This window comes from Telmatherina bonti (genome assembly GCF_933228915.1).
Source record: "Telmatherina bonti genome assembly, chromosome: 17".
Classification (NCBI taxonomy): domain Eukaryota; kingdom Metazoa; phylum Chordata; class Actinopteri; order Atheriniformes; family Telmatherinidae; genus Telmatherina; species Telmatherina bonti.
The window spans coordinates 19,138,378-19,163,543 of record NC_136615.1 but is presented as its reverse complement, the minus strand read 5'-3'; the positions used below and the strand labels follow the sequence as shown (position 1 = coordinate 19,163,543).

The window sequence follows — 25,166 nt, the reverse complement described above, 5'->3', positions numbered from 1 at the left end:
TTGCCAAGTGCAAAACTGCTCACCAGAAAATGTGTTTGTGAGACGTTCATGTGCACTTGTCCGAGGTCATTAGCAGCGAAGCAGCCAGTGGTTGACTGTCCGATGTGCCTTCACGGGTCTGGCGCTGCGCACCACCAGCAGACGCTGGTTAGCTTTCATGGCTATCTTCAACGTTAGCTGGAGGTCGCCAGCTAACCAACACTTTCAATGTTTCTCTGCTTGTGTAAGTTTGCTTTCACTTCTTTACTTCCGTTATATGCTTTTTTTTAAAAAAATTATTTAATTTTTTTTTTTTTTTTTAAATTCACTGTACTTTTTTGTGTGCAGTTTTAAAGGTCTGTCCTTGTTTACGATCATGTTTATTACTGGAAATTAACTTGACATTGCTTTTGTAATGAAATAAAGTACCTTCGGACGAGTTAAGGGTCACAATACCTTAAAATTGACTAAAAATGAAATGAACCTTCTGTGTATGTCCTTGTAGTGAATAGGTTTTTACTTCGAGACCCTTGCTGAGTTGCAAATCAGAACAGGATTTCGCTGTAATTATGTGTGTAGCCTGTAATAAGCTAAGATTAACAAACACTAACTTATTTAAAGAGCATGATTGGTGTTAAAAATAAATCTAGTAGCTGCCTTGATGCAGTCCAGACAATACAATGTAAAGAAAGACCCTGATTTAAAGGGCAAATGTCACCCTTGACCCCCAACAGTGAGAGGGCTAGGGGCTCTGTTTTACTGTTGGGGGTATTTTTACTGACATGGTTTTGGTCAATTTGTCCCTTTAAAGAAAAACGACAAAGTACAAACTTATTGTGTGTAATCATCTTTATCCTGTAATGAAATAGGCTGGAATCATCTTTATCCTGTAATGAAATAGGCTGGAAGGGGTCTATTCCAGAATAACAACAGCATCATGGGTTGCTGCACTTTTTTAATACAAAGACAAACATGCTTATTGGTCTTAAAAGCCACCAGATCTTGATTTATCTAAATGAACCTATGACCATTGTAACAATTTAAGATCTATGCGTTAACATTTCGCCCTCCATCACCAACATGAACATAATTTTTGGAAGAGGTGTTGTATAGCCACAAAAGGGATCAAGAAACATGTAAAATCGTGGAAGCTGTTCTGGTCTTCATCTTTATGTTAAAGTAGGACAGTTTACAATGAAAAAATCATGGCAGATAATTATTATTCCTTTTCACTTAAATCCCCAATGAATTCTGACTGTTTTTTTTTTTCTTTTTGTTCTAGATTCCTGTCAAATGCCTTGTTTTGTCATCTGAAGTTCACAGACTCCATTAAATGTATGATAAACAGGGGCACCCTGGAGTAACACAGATCTGTACTGGTGAGCTGCACCTACTGAACCCAAGGAGAGGACAGCCTGAGCCAGGAAAGAGGCTCCTGTCTTCTCCTTATCCTCTCCCTTCCTGCTGAGCAATTGAGTCCAGCTTGGAGAGTCCCGGCTGCAGCCTGGCATCCTGCCCTTATGGGGCAGCAGCCGGGAAAGCTTGTAGGGGATCAGAGGAGACCCAGTCTACCAGCCTTCATCAAGGGGGGAAAGAGAGAGTCATCACGCCATGTGACCAAGCCTTTAAATGTTTTTGATATTCACGGTAAGGTCAAACTCTTATGAACTCTCATTAAGGTTATTTCTAGTTGATGGTTTAAGAATTTCTCAAACTATCTTGGTGAGTTGAGTCAAGGTATTAGTTGAAAAAGTTGAGTAAGTTTTAAGTTTTTGGAGTGCTATGTTTCCAAAGATGTAAAAGCTTCTATAATAATTCTCTGTCATGTGTCCAAACCAAATGTCCAGTCAACTAAACTTTGAAGTTGCAGAAATTACATCGTTACCATGAGTGTACTAAACTAATGTACCTCTGTTAATAATGCCAGAAATACAATGTCTTCAAATTTCAGTTTTTTTTTTTTTGTTTTTTTTATCATCCTACTTTACATTTGGACTGTTGTTGAGACAGGAAAGATGTGATCTGATTTTCATCTGTAGTTAGAACAGTCGATTTTGATCAAAAGTTGTCCTCGTAATCAAGAACTGAGGATGCTGAGGATGTTATGTTGACATAATGATATAATAATAATATAATAATATAATGCTATAATAATGATCTAATAACAACTCATTATTACGAATTCAGCTTTACAACTAAATAATAAATGTAAACTTGTGTAACCTTTAAATCACGCAGTTATACCATTTTAACAGCTTATGGTAAGACATGTTGAGGGTTGATGTCACAAGCAGTTCCCCAGATCACTTTTTCTTGTAGAGATGGTTGGGTTTAGCCCACCACAGCCCACCTTGGGCTGACTTACTGTCTTACTGACTTACTGCTTCTACTGAGAAGAAACTTTAGATGAGAGGACATGACATGAGATAGACTTTGTTTGTCCTTCAGTGGAGAAATTCAATATAGTTCATTCACCTGGTATCTCTGCCATAGTGATTTGATAGTGAAGTTTATTTATTATTGTTACACTGTTTTTAAGTTGTACACCCAATTTGTTACCATTTTAAAATTTACCAATGCACAGAAATCACTTTCCCTGAACATACATCACTACAAAGTACTTAAAAAATACTGCTATTTCGCGTTTTATCTGTAATTTAATTTACAAGTGAACTGATACTTTATGAAATTGATCTATGTAATTATTGATCTGATTTGTATATTTAAACATTAATTTGAATTTGAGTTTAATGTCAGACACATCATTTAAAAGCTGAAAAGGCATATAATGTATTACAGGGTAGTAAGAGGAGACTACCAGGAAAATATCCACAAACAGCTCATAAAACCAGGGAAGTTGCACTTATTTTTGTGGAAAATCGATAAAATAGACAAAGAACTGTGTGGTGTACTTCCCAGTATTGAGTACACAGCCAAACATTTCACTTTCCCCATTTCAAATAACTTAGAAAAATAAGCAAAAATAATTTATAAATAAGCTTTTTGTGAGTTGCAGAGCTCAACAGTGTCTCATCTTGTGCTTGTGTCAAACAGTGTGTAGTTTTTACTACAAAGGCTGAAGACTGCTTCTTTACCATTTTTGTTTATTTTCTACAACTGAAAAGTGAAACCAAGGATTTTTCTGGTAATTAATCACTTAAATCAGTATTTATTGATTGACTTTCAAAGTCTTGTTATGAAATCTGTTCTGCATTGCATGAGGAAAGCATTACACTCTTTAGGCAGGCCTTTTCGGTTCTGGGGAGGTCCTGGCAGACTGTGGACACAGAGCCTCACCCTTCTTTATAAAGCTACGATATGATATCCAAAGTATCAAATTGTGAGTCTTATCTGGAGATGTTACAACTGTTACTTTCTCAGATATCTATTTTATAGTTTGTTAACAAATAAAATTGTCTGTTTTTCTGTCCCATTGGATAAAATTTTTGTAACATTTCTGACTTCTGTAACTTATATAATACCAGCTCTGACTTCATCTCTTACTTTACTTCTTGTTTTCATAGTCAGTGGGTTATTACTTACAAGTTGTAGCTCCAAGTACCATCAAGGTGGTCTGTGTTTTCATTTATTGCACAGAATAACAGAATAACATGACGCATAAAACAGCCAAGGTAGAGTAAAGCAGGCAATCTAACATAAATCCACACAAAGTTTTATCCTTTTCATTTCTTGATCTTTGATACTTAAAGACCACCCAGTTCACACAAGAGTTTTTATGTGAAATGTAAATTAAAGCTAAATGTGTTAAATCTTCAGAAAATTTAAGCCAAATATCGTTAAATATTGCGCTCATAAAATGTACTGAATATTGAAACTGACACATTTTATTGATGTATTGATTTTTTTTTCCTCCCTCAAATATACATTCTGAATAAATTTGATGCCAAAATGGAGGAGGCAACAAAAAGTAATAAAAAATTGGTGAAAAGAATTTATAAGGTACATACATGATGCACATCAGTCAGTAACATGACTGGGTGGAAGGAGAATATCAGAGTTTAAGTTATATTACAAAACCAGAATATTCATGGTGGTTGCAGTTTAAAAAAGAATTGAATGAAAAAGAAACGTGGGATTTCATTGTGTTTACTGCAGTACAATACCATGTCTGGAGTATTGTAATGTAATCATGACAAAGCTACCAAAGCTCAGAAAATCTTAAACTATTGTCAGTAATTATAGTTGGAAATGGACCCTAAATTTAACATTTTTATCAAAATAAAATAAAAAGTACATATGCGTATATGGTGAAATCCTGTGTTAAGAAAGATTCCTTCAGTTCAAATGTGTCATTCTATTCTATTCTATTCTATTCTATTATATTCTAGAGTCATCTAGCAGACGCTTTTATGCAAACCGACTTACATATGAGTTTTATTAAACACGTTCCAGAAACATGCTAGAAGTATGCTCTTTTCATCAGCATCAGTCTGTAGTTGAGAGTCAAGGAGCCAAACTGGACAGCATACACTTAAAAATCTGCAGTGAACTGATATTGTTGACCATATCGTAAAATGAGATAGACAAACAATTCTGAACTGAGGGGTTTTACTGAAATTGTTATAAAATGAGCATTTTAGCATACTGTACAAATTATTATGCTGTATGTTTTGCAGGCTAATGTAGATTTGAAATGATTATATACATATATATAATGTGTGTGTGTCTGTATGTATGTGTGGGTATATATGTATATGTATGTATGTATGTATGTATGAGAGATCAACAATATTCTCTTTGCATCCAGTTAACTGATAAATTTAACAAAAGTGTAGGACTTTGAATCCCTTGGCAGCAATTCTTTCCACTGAGTTGAAGTATTGCATAACATGGAAGAGGGGGACAGGACAAGGAAGGTCAGGAAAACAGAATGATAGCATTTGTCGGTAAATGGGTCAAATTTGGTAAAGGGTCAGTGATGGGGGCGTATTTGTTTTCCCTTTCTGCCTGTTTTCTTCTTGTGATGATCAGGTTAGGCCATAAGAGGGTATGTGAGCCATAGTGCAAGCGGAGGGTAACTTCAACACAATTTTATGTTCTTTTTTCTCTCTTCTTAGTGGGGCTTAGCTAGTTAAAAGTTGAATAGCCAGCGCCACACTGCTTCCCAGCAGGCAGGTTCAGACCTCTGTGTGCAGCTGCTTGGGAGGAAGACACAGGGGGGGACAAGCAAAGACCTGTCTGTGTTTTTGCTTCCCTGTGTATTTCACTGTGGATATGTATGATCTCACTGGCTAGCTAGCACAGATTGTAAAGGCTGAGTGCGGTAGTGAATTTCCTGGAGCTTTGGCTTTCATAGTCTTTGCAGCAGCTTGTGTGCTGCTGAGTGTGTTTCAAAATGTCTGAATATGCTGTTAGGAGAAAAAAGTCCAAATTAAATAAATGTTACCTTGCCAGACATGTTTAATACAACAGATCTGAAGATGATTCATTATCATTATCAATTCTATTTGGTTTGTTTGTTTAATAAATGTGCCTCCATGATAGAATTAAAGCAAAAGAACATTTCTAATCACAATCTGATGTAAAATCTAATATTAGTTTGACATTTTAGGCACTCTTTATTATTATACTGTCATACTTGCAGAATCCGCAAGCCTTCATCACTGCTACATCAATTCTTTTTGTTGTTAATTATGATTTTATCAAACTTTACAAAATTACAGCCAATGTCTTCCGCAAGCACTAACCACAATTAATTTTTTTAGTTAGAAATAGTACTAATAATACCTTCAGAAAAATACCATGCGCCCACCAACAAACTTGTCTAGCCACAGTGGTGTAATCTTTGTGTATTGAAAAGTAATACGTAATTTTTGAAGGAATGAGTTTTTTGTCAATCATTTAAGAAATCTGAAAATAGGTTAGCTATGACAAGTTTTGGGATAGAGTTTAATGTTGATTTCTAAACTTGTGATCATATCTTCTAAACTTTTCAATCTTCCACATGTTGATGGGGGGGCGGGGGTTCTACCTGGTACTTAGATTTATTTATGGGTACTGTGAGTAATTAAAATACATTCTAATTACAGACAAATTATATTGTAATTCAGAAAAAATGAGCCGTAGGGTTTGTTGTTTCACTATGCAGTGTTTAGAAGCTAGTTTGCTAGCTACAACTGACCTACTTACACAGCTTCAGTTTATTTTTTCATGGGCAAGTAAACTGAGAGCAACCACGAAGCCCATTGTTACCTAGCTCTTTTATTTGTTTCAGTGAATTGGCAACCATGCTTGAATGAATCATTCTGTGTTTTTTATCAGTTATTGGAACAGGGACAAACCTGAACCTTTTAACAAAGACCAGCTAGTATGCACTTCTTTTTTTTTTTTTTTTTTTAAATTTCTTGTCTTCTTGTATGGAAAACTATAATTGCCCCTGATAGTTGCTGCTGATCATATCAATTCCTTAGTCATTACTGGAAAAACAGAAGACAAACATGAAAGGATGTGTGTTTTATTATAGTTTTATTGTATTTATATAAAGCAAGCACATTGCTGCCATGTTTTTCTTGTAGAACCAAGATTAATTTCATGTCTGAGACTGCACAAAGGTCATTTAGCTGTTAGTCCCCCTCCCCAAAAGTTACCAAAAAATACAGCAAGCCAGTCTTGTAAGGGGTTAATAGACTACAGTTCCTGTCTGTAAACTGTCTTTGTCTCAAATACAGGAAACTTGTATGTTTGGGGAGAACAATCCCAACTTATGTTCCTCATTCAGCCAGACAAGTTGGGTGACAGAAAATGCACAGACTTTTGGCATGTTGCTGCTTGCTAGGAAATATGTCAGTTTCGGAACAACCAGGCTTCTTTTCTTACTTGTAAATTTTATCCAATACTTTTTTCTATATTTTGACACTGAAGCCTGTCCTGGCCAGACTCGAAACTAAGACAAAAAAATTACTAAATTTCTGAATTACTAAAAGACCTGATGGTGACAGTTAAAGACTAAAGATATGAAACACATTTCCTCTCTGCCGTAATGCTTAATACAAAGATGAGCAATTCAGTAAACATCTGCAGCCACGCTTGTCGACAAGTTGTCAGCTGTGGAGCAGGTACAGTAGCTCTCAGTTATGTCACAGGTTCCTGGAATCACAGCTAATGTCCTAAGTATGCAGACGAAACACTGAACATGATGATTAAGAGAAATATGTTGAATGAATTTTTTTGAATGAATTATTAACAATATGGGTATTTTCTTACAAATCTTCTTAAAATTGTTTTCAAGTTATATTTGATAAGTTGTTTTTTTTTTTTTTTAAACAAAAACCTTCCATCCGACATCAACTTATTTGTAGACTGCAAAATTGTTCGCATATTTCCTTTTAGATTGGTGAATACCAAGCTCTCGCAAGTTAAGACGGCCAACTTGTCTTACCTTGCATAGGTAAGGCCAGTTGTCAGTTAACACCCAAAAAATACTTGTAAAAAGTCAAGACTTCCACGTTGTGCGCAAACAGCTTGAGGTGTATGGATCAGCTCTAGCACTTATGCAGCCTTTTGCATCTGTTTGGAAGACCTGCATTAGAATTAAATCCATTTTAACTTTGATTTGTTCCTGATTGAAGTAAATGTGTCAAAATTACTTTAGTTCGATGAATTAAATGTCTTAAAATGACTTTAGTTTTCCTCAGAGGTAAATTATAACAATAGGACATGATCTTCCGTGTCTTGGTGTTTTCCTAAAATAACCAATTGTGTTGTACTTGAACAAAATGTTGTTTATAAAACCTGACTTAACTTTATTGTAGTTTTTATACTTTTTGTATTTCAGTTAACTGAAAAGCAGAAAGCAACGCTAAGACGGATTTTGTTCAAATGTATTGGTAGATAAATGTTCGTAAAAGTACTCTTTAGTGTTCGTAGGATTTGTTCTTAGCGAAAAATAAGTCCAGGATTTGAAGATTTTGATGAATGCCACAATTTTCGTAAAATGTTCGTCAGTAGAATTTTAAAAAAAATGTGTTCGTAAAAAAATTAGTGAATGGGCCTTCTTGTATATTGACTTCATAAAGTTATAAAGTCTTTGGGATAGAGGAGTAAAGAGCTGACCCTTCCCTATTAGAGACATACTGTTGTTTTATTTCTGTGTGTGTGTGTGTGTGTCTGTGTGTGTGTGTGCTTAATGCAGCAGCTGTAACCATTGTGTGTTTGGTAAGTGAATCCATTTCTCTTTTAGAGAGTAACTGGCTCTTTTTTGGCTGGAACTTGAGGAATCTATACAGTCTAGACACCAAATCTACTCCCATGATCCCTGTGGGTTCTGAAGATAGGAGGCGTGTGTGTGTGTGTGTGTGTGTGTGTGTGTGTGTGTGTGTGTGTGTGTGTGTGTGTGTGTGTGTGTGTGTGTGTGTGTGTGTGTGTGTGTGTGTGTGTGTGTGTGTGTGTGTGTGTTTATATGTGGGTGTGGGTGTGTATGTGGGTGCGGGTGTGCATGTGTGAATGCACGCACATGCACAAAGCAGGCGCCTCATAGTAGTTTTCATTCAGGCCAGCTGTTAGGCCCCCAGTGGCTTGTCTCTCATTGTGGCTGGCCATGTCACTACATTTATGGACACACTAACACACACACATAGATTCTGTGAAATTCTCAACAAGTATATTTCTAAGTTATCTAATCTGTTTACCTCCTGAACTTGCCATAGCTCGGAAAGTCTTTGTTATAGAATTTCCACTGGTTTATTGATTTTTCAGTCTGTATGTGTACCTTTCTCAGTTACCTCTCTTGGACAGCTCTACTGACCTCTGTTGGAGCAAGTGGTCCTCATGGAATCTAGAGATTTGTTAATAGTTAAAGTCAGCTTTTAGCTCAGTGCTCTATTTCATTAAGGGCAGCTGCATAAGCCTGTGAGTGTATGTGTAAAACACACTTGTCTCTGACTACCCAGCACATTACTACTGTTTGGTGACTGTTTCTCCTTTTCATCAAGGGTTCGCCATATGGAAAATAGTAATAATAATATTAATCATAATCCACTTTATTGTCAGGCTAGCTCATGACCAGCCCTATGTTTTAGAAAGAAAGGCGTTCAATACTTCCCTCTTATTAATTTATACTGTCTCAGTCCAGAAGGCATTTCTCGTATCACTGTTATGCTGATGACACTCAGCTTTTCCTCTCCTTTCCTCCGGATGACACCGTCACAATGAGAATATCAGCTCGCCTTGCTGATATCTCTGCATGGATGAAGGCTCGCCACCTTCAACTCAATCTGTCCAAGACAGAGCTCATTGTCTGCCCAGCCAATCCTTCCTTACATCCTCAATTTAGTGTGAAGCTTGACTCTGTCACACTTGTTCCTACGCCTGCTGCCCAGAATCTTGGTGTCATGGTGGATGACCAGTTGACCGTTAAGGTCCATGTTGCCTCAGTTTTCCGTACCTGCCGATATGCTCTCTACAACATCAAGAGAATCAGACCGTACCTGACAGAACACACGACTCAGCTGTTGGTTCAGGCTCTGGTCATCTCACGCATAGATTACTGCAATTCCTTACTGCAGGTCTGCCCGCATGCTCTTTTTAACCTCTGCAGATGATCCAGAATGCCGCAGCGCGTCTGGTTTTCAACAAACCCAAACAAGTTCATGTCACTCTGCTGCTAATCGCTCTTCACTGACTTCCGGTCGCAGCACACATCAAATTTAAAGCTTTGCTTCTGGCTCACAAAATGATAATTCAAACGGCTCCCGTCTACCTTCACTCCCTAATCCAGGCCTACACTCTCTCTCGACAGCTACGTTCTACCAGTGAAAGATGCCTTATGTTACCACCAATACGTGGGACTAAATCACTAGCTAGACTCTTTTCCTCTGTTGTGCCACGATGGTGGAATGATCTCCCAAACTCTGTCCGCTCTGCAGAATCCCTGTCTACTTTTCAGAGCAAGCTGAAGACTCAGCTCTTTAAGGAGCACTTCAACACTTAGTATAGCTATATTTATTGGAAAGTTGGAGAACTTAGCCCAGTTCTTTGCAACAAACTTTATGGTATTAATTCTTTGTATTATAACATAGGTGATATTATGTAGTGGGAAAGAAGTAAACATAAACTAAAAACAAAATAAAAAAAAGCAACAACAAAAAAAACCCCCATAGGACTTCATGGAAGGACTTGCGTCCAACTGGACAGTCCACTAGCACCTTCCTACGAATATCCTCTACTGTTTGTGTTGTCACTCATATGTAAGTCGCTTTGGATAAAAGCTTCTGCCAAATGACTGTAGAATAGAATAGAACAGATTAGAACAGATTAGAATAGATTAGAATAGATTAGAATAGAATAGATTAGAATAGAATAGAATAGAATGGCTTGTGCTGGTGCATAAACATTGTAAAAGATCTTAAATTACTTTAATTACATGTGGCTCTCTACAGTTGTACTTAATATGAGAAGATACTTTTCTGAAGATTTAAACATTCCCTACTGAAAAAGCTAAAAGCTACGTGAAGTAAACATTTTAACATTAGGTTGTGACTTATGAACACCATGATTCCCTGGTATATAACTTGGTAAGCTTGTCAATAAGACTTTTGTTGCAAAATTTGTCTCTAAATATATGAAAATCAATGCTATAATTAGAGGTTTTTTTTAAGTCTGCTGACAACCACCTTTAGATTCAGAAAAATTATTATTTCTGGAATCTAGGATTTGTCATTGACATTGCGTCGTGCGATTGGGATGGGGCAGGCAGTGCCATCTGTTGGTTGCTAAAGTTGTGAGTTGGGCCTGGTTAGCATACTCATAGACACCCCTGTCCCAGAAAGAGGAAAGTTTAGTTTAGTCAGTCCTTTTCACCCTAACCATTTAAGACAGAACTGAAAAAAAAAAAAAAAAAAAAAATTAAGGCAGAACGGATGGATCTTCATTGGGGTTTGATGAACTGCTAATAAATACCTGAGTTGACAAGGAAGCTTATTTGCAAATACAATCTGGAGTCTTTGTGTTCAGTAGGAGGACAAGCTGTGCAAAAATACCACTTGTACCAACAATGCTACTTTCTAGCAGCTAATTCCACGACACCAAAAGCACACTAGGGGGAACAGCTTAGCATTACTGAGGATTCCTTTTCTGCACCACTGCTGTGTGAAAAGGACTAGTTTGTTAGCAGTCACTATGTATAGACCGGTGCATTTTATTGTTGAGTGTGAATCATTAATTTGATTCTTTTCACCTGTGCTCTGTCTGCAGAGGAAAAAATGTCTATTGTATAACTGAGTTATCTGGCCAGAATGACCATATCATTCAGGGGTTTCTGCCAAAGCCTCTTCATTGTCTGTCTCTTCACCCAGTCCACTCTGTGTCCGAGAGAGAATAGCATGTGTTTGTATATAATCTGTTGCACCAGATGTGTATTGAGTAATTTAGCTTATTTTGCACAGAGAAAGTTAAATTTGGGGTGAGCTGCTGCAGTGAGAAGTATGTGACCTCTGCATTCTTCTCACAAATAACTGGTGCAATCCTTTTCTTCCCTTCTTTTTTGTCTTTTTATTCTCTTGCTGTTATTTATTTTAATTTCATTTTATAAATTCATTTGATTATACACTTTAACAAACATTTTTCTAAATGGAATTAAAACCAAATCAAGCAACATGCTAACTACATGCAAAAAATGAGGCATTAAAAACAACAAAAAACATTGAATAAGTAAAATAAACTTAATCCAGGAGGAAATTGCAGACACTGACTGCTCATGCATATCATAAAAAGGTTAATATAAATAAATGTTGTAATTTAGTACACTAAAATGATATACATATATATAGTTTGATAACGCTTCATAAAAGTGCATAAATGAGCATAGCATGTGATATTTAAAGACATAGACATGCTGTGTGCACAATCCTGCCCTGCGTCTGACAAAGTTTCTCATCAAGTATAAAATTACCAGGTCAATTGTTTATTGCAAATTAAAATACAGCTGGAAAGTTTCACCGCCCACTACAAGCCTGTAATGCGCATTTGCATTGTTCAGACTCAGACTCCTTATTGTCCATTTTATTCTCAGTAATGACAATTCTTGATACACAGAAGGAAAAATTTGGGGTTTAGCTTGGAAAGTTTGTCATGTAAACAGGGCTTTAGTGACAGATTTTTTTTCTGCTTAGCTGCTGTCTGTGGTGTGGTCACACGCCTCGTCAGTACTTTTTTCCCACGTAATGCTGGTGATTTGGGATCTTACTTCATCTGCTGTTCCAGATTAAGTGCTATAGGAGTAAAGCTGAAGTGAAATTAGAAATCAGAGCTGATTCAGGGCCAACTTGCACAGAAACATTTTAGAGTTCCTGGTAGAAACTCATTATTGTATCTTTGTTTCCAGTGTTTCTGTGGAAGTGCTGTGCTCATTTGAATGCTTTTACACTCTCAAATGCTCTGTTTTACATAAATGATTAAGTTATCCACTGTATCTGCTCTATAGTAGTTTTTAGTTACACATTAACAGACAATTTTTTTCACTTGTTTTTTTATTCATCATACTACAAGCTAGAAGTATATAAACTAAGATGCTACAGTTACGGGATTCATCTGAAGAAGAAAAAAAATCACAAATCTGCAAACAAGCACTTGTAACCAAAGCTTTTTTCCAGAGTGCACTTGGGACACAGTGTTTTCCACAAAACAATTGAAAGTGTACGCTTGTTGGTTTAGGACAAACAGTCCTGTTGAGTCTGAGTCACTGATTTGCCTTGTTTTTTTACATTTGAGTTAATTTCACCATTTGAATGACAAAGTGTTATGATTGACCAGTTTCTGACAAGAACAGAATTATCTACTGAGATATCTTTGTGCTTGTTAAAAGCTTGTGTTGCTGAGTGATCATTTCTGATAAATTGTTCAGACTTATGGGTATCTAATGTCAGCTATATTTCATTATAGTCACAAAGGAGCATGTGGGATCTTTTCCTTCACTCTACCATTACATACCATTACATATATTCATAATGCTCACATTCACAGAATCTGTAAGTTGAGTAAGGAATGTGGCCTGAGAGCTTGTTGCCACCTAGTTCCATGCACACACATGCACATGGACTCAGGGAAAAAAAAACAACAACTCCCCCTGCTCCCCGCTCCATGCCCAAGCAGGCAACCACAGCTTCAGACACAGCTGTTGTTTTCTCTACAGACAATCTGCTACCTTGGATGCCAAAAAGCCAGAGATGGTATCAGCTCTGTCTTTTAGTAAAGTTGAGCTGCCTTAAGCAGAAATCCTTTGTCCGCTTTCAGCTTGCCAGATAACCAATCCTATATGACTGATTGATGAAACATGGGACTTTTGCCTCTTGATTTTTCTTTAAAAGCTTGTTTTTGTAGTTTTCTGTTTTTTCTCTTAAGAACCTTTCTGAGATTTAACATATAAACAAGTAAATAGGCATTGTGTGACTAGTTTGGGCTTTGTTTGCTTCCCTTCTCGTCTCTCATCAACACAACATTTTCTTTACTGGCATGCTGTCCTGTTGCTTTGTGTTGCATTAAACTCCTCTTCATAGCACTGTAAGAGGGTGCCTGCAATGCTTGCTGCATCTGGATCCACTTAGGCACTAAGCCCAAGCAGTTCCACCACTGCAGTGCAGCTAAAGAGGCTCATACCCAGAGTTGCTGTCCCGTATATCTGTTGCTGTTTTTCCTTCACTGGGCATTCAGACAAACGGGGTCTTTCCCCAAGCATCTAGATAATAGCTCCAAAACAATTAAAGTTAATAGCAGGAGGAGTGGGTAAAACAGAAGTGTCTTATTGTCCTGTTTCCTCAGTGAATTTGACATAGTCTTTTTAGGCTGTTAAACTACACAGTTAAGTTAAAAGTAAAAGAGAATTTAATTGTTTAATACCAACTTTCTCTTTCAGTTGCTATTGCACAGCAAACCTTCAACTCATGCTCTTTTTCTTCAGTTTTTTTCTCCTCCTGATAGAGCCTGGCTCTCATAGTTTGCACACTCATAAAACAATGAAGAAAAGCTGTTTTTAATGCCAACTTTCTGGGTCAAACTGAGTAGTTCAGATAAAAATGAATGGATTAGGCTCTTCTAACTTCTACACATGCATTCACTCACTCACTGGTTGTTGCTTTGCAGTTCATTTGTCCGGTCACTTTTTTGCTTAGTTTTCACAGGTTAGCACTTTTTTTTTTTAAATCAGAAAAGTGTGTATTTGTCTTCCCTTGACCTGTTTGTCTTTGTACTGAAGTATGAAATGAATTTCAGTTTTTTGTGTTTGCATATCTTCTCAAGCATAATTTGCATTTCACTGGCAAAACAGACTGTGGAGAAGCAAGAGAAGGTTTTGCTTAATCTTTTTTTTTTTTTTTTGCATCTGTTATTTTGATATCATAGTTCTTCCTTTCCTTTTGCATAAACTCTTCTCCTTTGACAGCTCAGTGTGTTTGCTTCCCTGTAAGTCTGCACTGAAGATTGCCATAAAACTGAGCTGTGTGCGCAGTTTTAATGGGACACCTCAAATCAGAGGGGTTTGGCCAATGAGATATGGATTGTGTTAGCAGATGCAGTTTGACTATTTCAGTATGGGCTGTGACAAGAGGCCCCCTGTTATGTTTTCTTACGTTGCCAGCACCCAGATAAACAAATTGGCACTTACACACGCGACAGAGATGATTTCCAACTGTCGACAAAGACAAAGAGAGGAAACAAGAAAATAGAAAGCAAATAGGAACATGGCAGGACGTGCTTTGGACTTTTTATTAAGAGAGCTTGTGTTTCTCGAATCATAATTATTTATTAATCTGTTTCTTTAATCCGCAAAAAAAAAGGATGGCTCATTTTGGAGAAATGAAAATAACTCTTCTTTTGTACTTATATGTCACAATGCACAGCCAATCAGACTGAACGTTCTCCCAACAGACAATGCTGATTCGATATGTTAATTGCAACAATACTTGTTGCACATTACACATGGAAATTACACAAGACGAATGTTTATGAAAGCACCAGATGTGTCGGATATTAAATTGTCAACTTTATGTGTAAGATCCCTCAAACATGGAAGGCTGTCTAAAAAAACTCGAGAAAATCAACATAAAGTGCTGTTCTCTATTAAAATCTGTGAAGATTTGTTTACATTAAGTTTACACTGATGACCAGCAACGCATCACAACCTGTAAGGGCATTCCCACAAATGATGTTTTTGTGTTTGACACACTCAGCTGAGTCTAGCGACAGTTAGTTTTGCTATTTAACTGGACTCTTGTCTTTGTTGCATTAGACATTGAAGGGGAATTGTGTTTGTCCAAAGCACATGAGATTTATTTATTTATTTTTTTTTGTTTGTAGCATTTTGGTATTGGATTTCTCCCTGTTGACTGTAGTAACATGAGTTAGTCTGTGGCAAACTGGTACTATGTTGGAAGTGAACATCTTTACAGCTCTGTACATTTTGTAAGTCTATTGTTTTTACATAAAAGGTGCACAAAGTGTTTTTATTTTGGTTACGTATTATATTCAGGTCAAAGCTTGGGATGGGAACTATGGAGCTTGTGGAGAGTCCCTAAACCAATTTAAGTCAAGTTGAGTGTATACAAGAGGGAGTAATTTGACCCACACCCACATTATCCGGCCATTTTTGTCCAGTGTTTAGAGCTTTGGTTTTCCTACAATTTTGGTCCAACATGCTTACAAACATTTTAAAACTTTTAATTTTTTTTTAACACAATTAATTGATCTGCTTATCTATATATTCCCTTCCTGGTGTTTAAATGTACTGATGTGTCACCATTGTTAAGTTATTACCATCACAGGCTGATGCCCTAACTTAAACCTTGAACTACAGCAGTGATTGTTTTGTTCTTAAGTGTCCATTCTCCCTGTGGACTGCTCTGAGTGGAGAATTATGTGGAAATCTAAGCCCCTTAACCTCATCTGCTGGTCTGCATGCCTCAGACACTGGCTATATTCTCTGGAGGGCCCAGAGTAAACAGCCACATGTGCAAACAAACATCCACACACCACACAGATAATACCTGATTCCTGAGAGATATTTAGCTTTACTTGACAGTTACAGATTGCTTTACCTCCTGACTTAGGCACAACACTAAAATGATAAGTTATATGCAGTGCAGAATCACTATTAGGAACGTACACAGCTTTATGTCACCCCCAGTCTGTTATCATTTCCTTCTCTGTAATTAGACCGCTGACTTGATTCGAAAGTCTCTTGTTCCATAACATAGATGCTCAGAGTTTATGCTAACTGTTGGCTCTCTTCAGCTTCTTACAATATAAGAGGATATGATTAAGTTTTATGTGTGTATTCTTGTGCATGAAGTGGATGGACTAAGTTGAGGAGTCCTCAAACAATGACATACCTCTGCCTTCATTTAATATGTTAATATCATTAAAACAAATTCAAGGGCAAAATAGTGCAGATTGTTATCTGCAGTAACGATTATTGCACTGTTATTGTTTTATCCAATCTGTTATAGTAGAGCTTGTGAATAATGTTTGTTCTTTGCATGAAGGTTTACAGAAATAACTCATGAAAACAGGAGGGGGCACTTTAGAAACAAAGTGCAGAAAATCATCTCATGGGTGGATGTACGTCAGCTAACTGTTAACATACTAGGTTCACATTATAAAACGCAAGCGATTCTCCTATGAGCTCATTTCCAAACAATGTGCTTCATGCCTCTCCATCTGCAACCTTTTTTCCTCTTGCCTCCATTTTTATAGCCCCTCTCCTCTTGGCCTTATTCTCTCATCTCCCGACACTTTGTGACTGCGGTTAGTTAATAAGCCTTTCTCAGAGTTTTAGGAAGCCTGCATTTCTTTTTAATTGGTGTTTGGTGTGGTGCACGAGAGGAAGACAAATGTTTGCCATACCAGCACTGCAGTGATGATGCTGGGGCCTAGTACCACATGGCTTAATAGTTGGCTTACAGAAGCTGCTCTTAACAAAAACCACTGAAATGGAGGCATGTTAAAAGATCCCTGGGATTGCATGTATTATGCTAGAATTTAAATTTATAATATATGAATAGAATTCAAGTAAATTCCACTTATACTACTTTTTATGGTCTGGTGCAGCAAAGCTTTCCACTCATGTACATCAGTGTGATCTATAATCTTTGTATTCTTTCAGGTTAGATTTCTTAAGATGTGGAAAATGGTCAATTTCTTCCTAAATCAAGCATCAGTGTTGTGCTTTCTGCTCTCCATCAGGTTTGTGAGGGCAACCTTTTAAGTGAAAATTGCATGAATGGTCAGGGTAACTTGCAACAAGCAGGGAATGGGCTTCCAATAGGAAGTACCCATACGGGCTCTCTCAGATGGATGCTAATGACAAAACTCATGTTCTACAGGCCATATGCTGAAATGGATTTGGTATGCATGAATATCTGGTCAGTCCTTTTTCATACAAAGTAATATCTCTATAGATATCTTTTTAGATTTTAAAAGTCGTTGATATTAAGGCTGTCTAATTATTTTACTGAAGTTATTTATGACTAACTGAAGTGGTCTGAGAGAAATGATGACCTTTAATCGTTTCAGGGCTGTAAGTGGACAAAATGAAGAAAAGTATTACAGTACCTCACAAAAAAACAGAAAGCACAGCTAGAAATAGCTAACCTAATATTTTACAAATATTTGTATTTGTCAAGAGTCAAGTGTTTGTTTTTCTTGTAAATGTAAACCTTTTTTTTGTACATTGGTGGTGTTGACCATATTAACTGTAGCCAGTACCCTGTTGTGTGATCCTGCAATGTATGAGATAATTTATTAGAATATCCAACGTTTAGCAGTAACATTGTACAGCTTTCAACAGAAACCTCAAGATAACAGACCTCAATGGGATCAGTGAATGTCAAAGAAAAAATGGTGTGTTTTTGAATGCCTGGATTCTTTTTCCCTTTAGATAGGGTTACACAAGTGGTTCTATCTTTAATTATAGGGTCACACAAAGTTCTCCCAATGTCACAAAATATAAGCCATCATGCTGAGAGACTAATCATTCTCATAAAAAAGCCTCATAGAAAATAAGCCCTGAAGTGAAAGATAAATTGCAGAGAATACTGAAAATGTTATACTTTCTTCCTCATAGATTTAGGGCTTTAGCCATGTCTTTAACAACCCCAGTTGCAAAACTAATTCCTCAACCTGTAAACATTTCAGACTGCAGAAAGAGAGACAAACCGTGGCTGCGTCTGAGAGAGAACGGCAGAAAGACTGTGTGGGGGAGGGTGTTAAAAAGTTTGAATAAGAGCATCTTGTAATCATCTTATGACTTCAAAAGAGGGAGAGGAAATAAGTTTTAGGACTCTCTGCATGTAAACTATAAGATTTGATTGAGACTTTTGGAGCTTTTGTCTGAGATTTCATGATTGTGGATGCAGTTGAGGTGTTTCTATTCCTCTTGGAGAGTGTGTGTGTATTGTGCTCTACCTCCTACTTTTGGATGTGGGAGGGCTCAAGCTGATGTCATTGAGTGCAGCAGGCTGAGCTTGAAAGAGGCCCTTTGTTGGCAGCTGTAGCACGAGTAGTCACTGTGCCTCAGATACACACTCACACAGGGGACAGAAAAGAGGAATGGCACCGCTCGGACTCCCCTAATGGCCACTCAACTGACTTATCTACAAGTATAGCAACCTTTTGGACCAAGTTAGCTCTGCTGGATTCTTGTTTTATCTTCTGAAAGTGGAGTTAACCGCAAGTCCTGAAGTGGAAGAGGGAAAAAAAAAGATGGAGACGCTCATAAGAAAAAGTTGGTAGACCTTGCCGGACAGCACTCTCTTTCACTTTGAAAAGAAAGTAAAAGAGGATTTTCCAGGAGCTGGAAGAAAAGCAAATCAGTATACGTTTTAGCGTGGTGTTGTTTCTCCTTTTAAGATTTTTTCCTCTAATTTTTTTAAAAGATTGTTTTTCTTTTTTTCCCCCTGTGTTAGACACATGTAGTCGAGAAACATTGTAGGAACATCTGATTTGAAAACTAACAACATTTTCAGCGGGAAGGAGGGAAAAAAAGCAAATGAAAATGTTGGAGATATGCCTAAAATTGGTGGGGTGTAAATCTAAGAAAGGCCTCTCATCATCCTCCAGCTGTTACTTGGAAGGTAAGAATATTTCTTAACCCAGTTAATATTATGTCTTTGCTCAGATCTTGATCTTAGTTTATTTGGAAGAAATAAAATCAAACATCAGAAGTATCGTAACAGAAAAGTAGGAAAAAAAAGTAGTGCTACATAAATAAACGGCGACCGATGAAATATTAGGTAGCGCTGTGCTAAGTCACAACAATGACTTCTAAGCTGTGGAAACTGAAAAATGGGGAGGGGAAAGCGGAGAGTAATCACAGGGGAGGGTGAGGAAGGCCAGACACACTGGCTGGCTGCACAGGAAAAAAAAGTGGGGGGGAAAAAAGACAGGGAGAGAATACAAGGAAATCTGACTCCTTGCCATGTCCCACTTAACTCTTGTTTATGAGGAGAGAGGATCTAATCTCAGTCTGCACTCTCCTTTTCACTCCTCTGCTACGCTCCAGTACTTTAAACATGTTCTTATGGCTCATAATGAAATTTAAAATTAATATTATATACATTGTATTAGATTATTTTAACATAATATGCAGTTAATTCATACATGATCTGTGAAACAGAAAAATCCACATGAAAAAATCCAGGGCAGCCTTCATCTCTAAATAATCCATTAATTGATTAGAAGTCTCGGACATGCCAAAGACAATGCAACCATATTCTCCAATAGAGACAATAGTTGTGGCAAGTTCTGCATTGAAAAAGATGACAGCAGTAAATGATCAAATTTTTAGATCACATGGTGGAAGAAACAGCTGATGTCAAGCTGACATGTTTTAACCCAAATCAAAGATTCTAACAAGAAGCCCTTGTTTATCTTTTGCAAGCAAACAATTTTGACACCATTAGAAAAATTGTAGTTAACCCTTTAAGGTCCTAGTCATTTGGTAGACTCAAATTTGCAGTGACTTTGATGAATAATTTTAAAACATTGTGAAAATAAACCTGCCTGAGCCATCTCTACCAGTTGGTTTGGGTATGTAAAACCCAAACTAAGTGTTATAACATTACTGTTTCAAATTTTTATTCACTTCTACTTTTTAACACCTCAACCATTTGCAAAAAAACATTTATTCTGTTTATTCTTGTCCAAAACAAACAGGCATTTTATGTTTGTGTAAAAGTTAAAGGGTTAATATAACAGCAGACCGTTTGTAGTCTAAATTGATTAAAAGATTATTTATTCAGTGTTTAATGGCCCAGTTTTCTCCTTCAGTTTCATCTGTTTCCTGCCCCAGTTATGTTATTTTCCTCATAATACCTCTTACAGTTGATAGAGCCATAGCAGAAATGTTTATCTGAATCCATCTTTGTTTTATGACACATCCCACAAACGTGATTACAGGTGATACAAGAAAAATATGTCCCCTCAGCCCTAATTTGTATGTAGATGGGACTTGTGCTGCCCTAATGAAATGAGGCTGCTCTGTTATATTTATGATTTTGGACCTGGACTGTGCCTGGTTACATGTGCTGCCAGGTAGTTGGTTACCAACACTGGCTGATTTAATGACAGGATTACCAGACAAGATGTTTTTTCTTCAAGTGGTCTGGTTTTGAAGAAAGTTTATGCCTTGCATCAGTGTGTAACTCTCAGTGCAGTCATACCCACACATTCTTTACAAGTGCCATAGGCATTTAATCATTTTGACTGTCATCTTAGTAATGCAGTCAAGACATTCGGTCATTTTTCCCACTCCACATCTCTGAAGTACCTCACTCTGATGGACCTTTTTTAATGTTCGATACATTTATATTTCAGATACTTTGCAGCTTTTATTTGTCATACATTTTTTTCTTTCCCATTACCTCTGAGTGTATGTTTCCTAAACTTGCGTGTCAGTATGCTGTCACCCATTTCACAAAGACCTGTGGTATTTATGGCCCTTAAAGTGGACGTTTGTGGCATGGACTGCTCAAATGTTCTGCCCACACTTTATGACCTGGCCAAACTCACAGTGATATAGTCTTTCTTACCCATAGGTCTTCCTCTTCACTGGTGCCTCTTTTTCTATCTCGCTTGATCTCTGGCCACATCTGTTTTTCATTTTGCAGTATTCATTGGGAACTCACCGCTGTTGTTGTTGTTACCAGGGGATAAACTGGAATTGAAATCTTTGGCTGCTTGTCCTATCTTAAAATGTCGTATTTATTTTATATTTGGAAAATCTGAGCCTTCAGTTAAAATTGGAGCTTGGTAGTAGAGCTGAAGACTCTGTAGAGAGTAGTTGGATTTTTCTTTTAATGAATGAAAAAATACTTTATTATTCCCAGGGGGAAGTTGTAAAAGTTCAAATTCTAAAAGGGAAATAATTGGTTTGGGAAAGTTTGTCACTATTTTTTGTATTAATACAACAGGTTTTAACTTTTTAAGACTTGATCCCATTGAAATATACAACCCCAGTTCCACTAAAGTTTGGATGTGTAAAATGTAAATAAAAAAAAGATACAAAAATCTACATATCTTATTTTTTTATTACCTGATAAACTTTTATTTTTCAAATCTTTATTATTTGATTTTGATGTCTGCAACATGTTCCAGATAACCTGGGATAGTGGCATGCTTACCACTGCGTTACATCACCTGTCCTTTTAACAACAAGGTTTGTAAGTGGAATTCTTTCCCATTTTAACTTGATGCATAACTTGAGTCGCTCAGAAGTATGGAGTCTCTGTTTTCATATTTTGTGCTTCATATGCCACACATTTTCAATGAGTAACAGATCTAGTATATGCTCTTACTCTGAAGCTGTGCTGTTGTAACATGTGCAGAATGTTTCTTGGCTTTGTCTTGCTGACATTAGCAGGGACATCCCTGAAAAAGACATTGCTCAGATGTCAGCATATTTTTTTTTCCAAAACTTGTATGTACCTTTTAACATTAATTTTGCAAGTCACCCATGCCATGGACACTAACACACACCCCTCTACCACAAATGCTGGCATTGGAACTTTGCGCTGATAACAATCCTGATAGTCATTTTCCTATTTGGAAAAACCATTTGAAATGTGGAAATCTCAGACCACAACACACTTTTCCACTTTGCGTCAGTTCATGTGAGATGCGCTCCAGCCAAAAGAAGCTGGTGGCATTTTTGGGTGTTGTTGACAAGACTTTTGCTTGGCATGGTAGAGTTTTAACTCGCACTTGTAGATGTAGCGACAAGCTGTTAACTGGCATTGGTTTTCTGAAGTGTTCATGAGCCCATGTGTTATCCTTTACACAACGGTGGCAGCTTTAAATGGAGTGCTGCCAGAGGGATCAAAGGTCACTTCTCCTGATTCTTTCAATCTTTTGATAATATTATGAACTGTAGATTATTAAATCCCTGAATTCCTTGTAGCTGTACATTGAGAAACGATGGTCTTAAAATGCTGTTCACACAGTTGTTCACAATGTGACGAATCTTGCACCATTCTTATTTGTGAACTATTGAGCCTTTTGTAGACGCTCTTCCTTTTTTTTTTTTTTTTTTTTTACCTGCTCACCGCACTCACCTGTTTCCAATTAACCTGTTCACCTGTGGAATGCTCTAAACGGGTGTTTTTTTTAAGCATTCCTCAGTATTCCCAGTCTTTTGTGGCCCCTGTTCTTTTTCCTGTCAGAATGTGTTGCAAGCATAATATACAAAATGGCTGAATATTTGCAAAAAAAAAAAAAAAAAAGTTGATCAATTCGAACAATGAACATTTTGTCTTTGTATTGTATTCAATTCAATATAGGTTAAAAGGGATTTGCAAATAGTTCTTTTCTGTTTTACATAAGTAAAACAACATAAGTGGAATTAGGGTTGTGAGGCTGAGCCAGGTGTTATGCTCCAGAAAACTCAGATATGTTTTCAGAGGAGAATTGGCAGGTTAATGACCTAAAAGAAGCGCCACATTTGGCTTTGATTGTTTCAGCTCGTTTTTTTTCCAGTTTGTTTTGAGAAACTTTTAAGTTATATCAACTCCCCCTTTTCTTTACTTGAAAACTAGAGAGGAAGCACGTGGCTCTTCAATCCCTATTTTGTAACAGGGTATGATCAGAGCAGTTTTTGTAATCAGCTCTGCTGTAAGTATAATGAAATCCAGCTGTGCCTTCATCGTAGTACACATTGTCCTTCTTTTATCTAGTCACATAATAACTCTTCTGGGATGAATAATTCAACCCACACAGAACCTGTTTTCTTGCACATGAGACCAAGGTACACACGTCAAAGATTTCTAACATTTTCACAGCTAATACCAGCTATAGGAGTAGGGACCAAGTTATGATATGCTACATTATCCAACTCATGGACTCATGGTTTATTCTCAAGTACCTTCCACCACATAATAACAGGAATCGGTTTGACGTTGTTGTGATTGGTGATAGACCTGCTTCGATCAGTTGCAGAGTTATTCTAATCAAAAGCCTAGCTTTGAAACTATGCATCTTTTAATAATTAATTAAGCTATATATAAATTATATATAAAGTTTTCACAGCTCATCATTGTTGACATAGTGCCGATCAATAATAAAACTTCATCCTTTCTTGGCAGTTGGCATGATAATTAGATAAGTTTTTCTTCATTTTTTTTCTTTTTTTTTTTATTCATACAGACATCCAGCTGACTTGCAGTTGTGTTACCTTGTATAAATTATTCAAAATTACCTTTTGATCAGTTTTACCTTTTAAGTAAGTCAAAACTTTGTTGTAAACTTTTTAGCTTCATAAATGACAAAAGACAGACACATTTTGAAGTCCAGTGTTTTTTTTTCTATTGAACATTAAATGTTAATTCTGAGATTTGTGAATATTCTGTTTTCTGTTGCAAAGTGTTTAACTCTGTAGATGAGTAACGTCAGCAAAAGCCTTTAAAATCCTAGTCAGCCAGTTTCTTGTTGACCCGATCAGCCTCAGAGTAACAAACAAGACATGTACGAGCCTGAAGCTGTTCTTTCCTCAAATGATTGATTTACCAGTAGCCATATACTTAATTTGATCACATTTCTGTAGCCAGCTGTTTGTTCTACTAGTTGTTATTGTGGAAACTTGTACAGTTTATTTCTGTCCTTGAGTTTAGCCCATTTTTGGGGGTTTTGGAAATGCTACTGGATGGTGTTACGGCAGTTATGAACTCATACCTCTATTGCCTTTCTAATTCATTTAAAGTATTTTTTTGGACATTTCTCTGAAAACCCACTGCTGCTCCATCCTGTTGCTTCAGATCAGAAGACGTGTGAGCTTGGTGAATGAATTGTAAGAAGCCTCTCAGATACATGTCCCAACAGCTGAAAAAACTACAGCTAGACTCAAGTTTGGGCCAAACACCAGATGAAACAATGTTTCTTCACTTTCTTTTTCTGTTTTCCTTTTAAACATCTTATTTGCTCCCTATTTTCTCACATTTTTGGATATATCCATCAGTTTTATGGCTCCAGAATAGCTGCAATTCAAACACTGTCTATAATTAACATAACTGAAGCACTTTGAACATCACCCGTGAGCTTCAAGCACATTCATTTTACAGACAGCATGTTTCATGCTGAGGCAGAGTCTCATGGTCTTATGTGGGGATGTTGGAGGCATTAAGGAAAATTTAAACTAAGAAGAGATAATACAGGAAATGAAAAGTTGGAGAGACATGAAGGACGGTGCAGGTCACATGATCAGGTTTTTTACTGTAGTCCCACGATGGGATCATGGCTTATAATCTGCATGTGGGAGCAGGTTGAAGGAAATTTAAGATAATTTAAATTATGCTTTGAGGAGAGGGACATTTTGCTAAATCTTCATACTCATGAGTAGCTATACTGGGAAAATGCTGAACATGATCATCAATGCTTATTATAATCCTAAAAATCTTGTAGTTGCTCTCCAGTAGAGAATGATCATCCTTTTTCTTGTGTTAGCATGTATTCTGACAGGTTTATCCTTTTGTGTGTGTGTTCTAGAAGCTCTCCAGAGACCAGACTTTGAGGGTCAGGGTCTGACAGAAGCAGCCCGCTGGAACTCCAAGGAGAACCTTTTGGCAGGACCCAGCGAGAATGACCCCAACCTGTTTGTTGCACTCTATGATTTTGTCGCCAGTGGTGACAACACGCTAAGCATTACCAAAGGTAAGTTGGGGGTGGGGGTTTAGCTTATTTGGATGTAGAAATAG

General features: G+C 37.1%; 1 protein-coding gene across 3 annotated transcripts in view; it reads left to right on the top strand.

Annotated features, from left to right (window-relative positions):
• The window catches only part of abl1 (c-abl oncogene 1, non-receptor tyrosine kinase), a 35,633-nt gene continuing 10,467 nt past the window's right edge, over positions 1-25,166 (top strand). For 2 of the 3 annotated variants that reach the window (XM_079256833.1, XM_079256834.1), the window contains exons 1-3: positions 1-223; positions 1,262-1,626; positions 24,958-25,122. In XM_079256833.1, the coding sequence (XP_079112959.1) occupies positions 1,500-1,626; positions 24,958-25,122 (292 nt within the window). In that variant the 5' untranslated portion in view covers positions 1-223; positions 1,262-1,499. Of the gene's footprint in view, positions 224-1,261; positions 1,627-18,738; positions 19,059-24,957; positions 25,123-25,166 lie in introns of those variants that run through there. The other variant, XM_079256835.1, reaches the window with a different exon arrangement.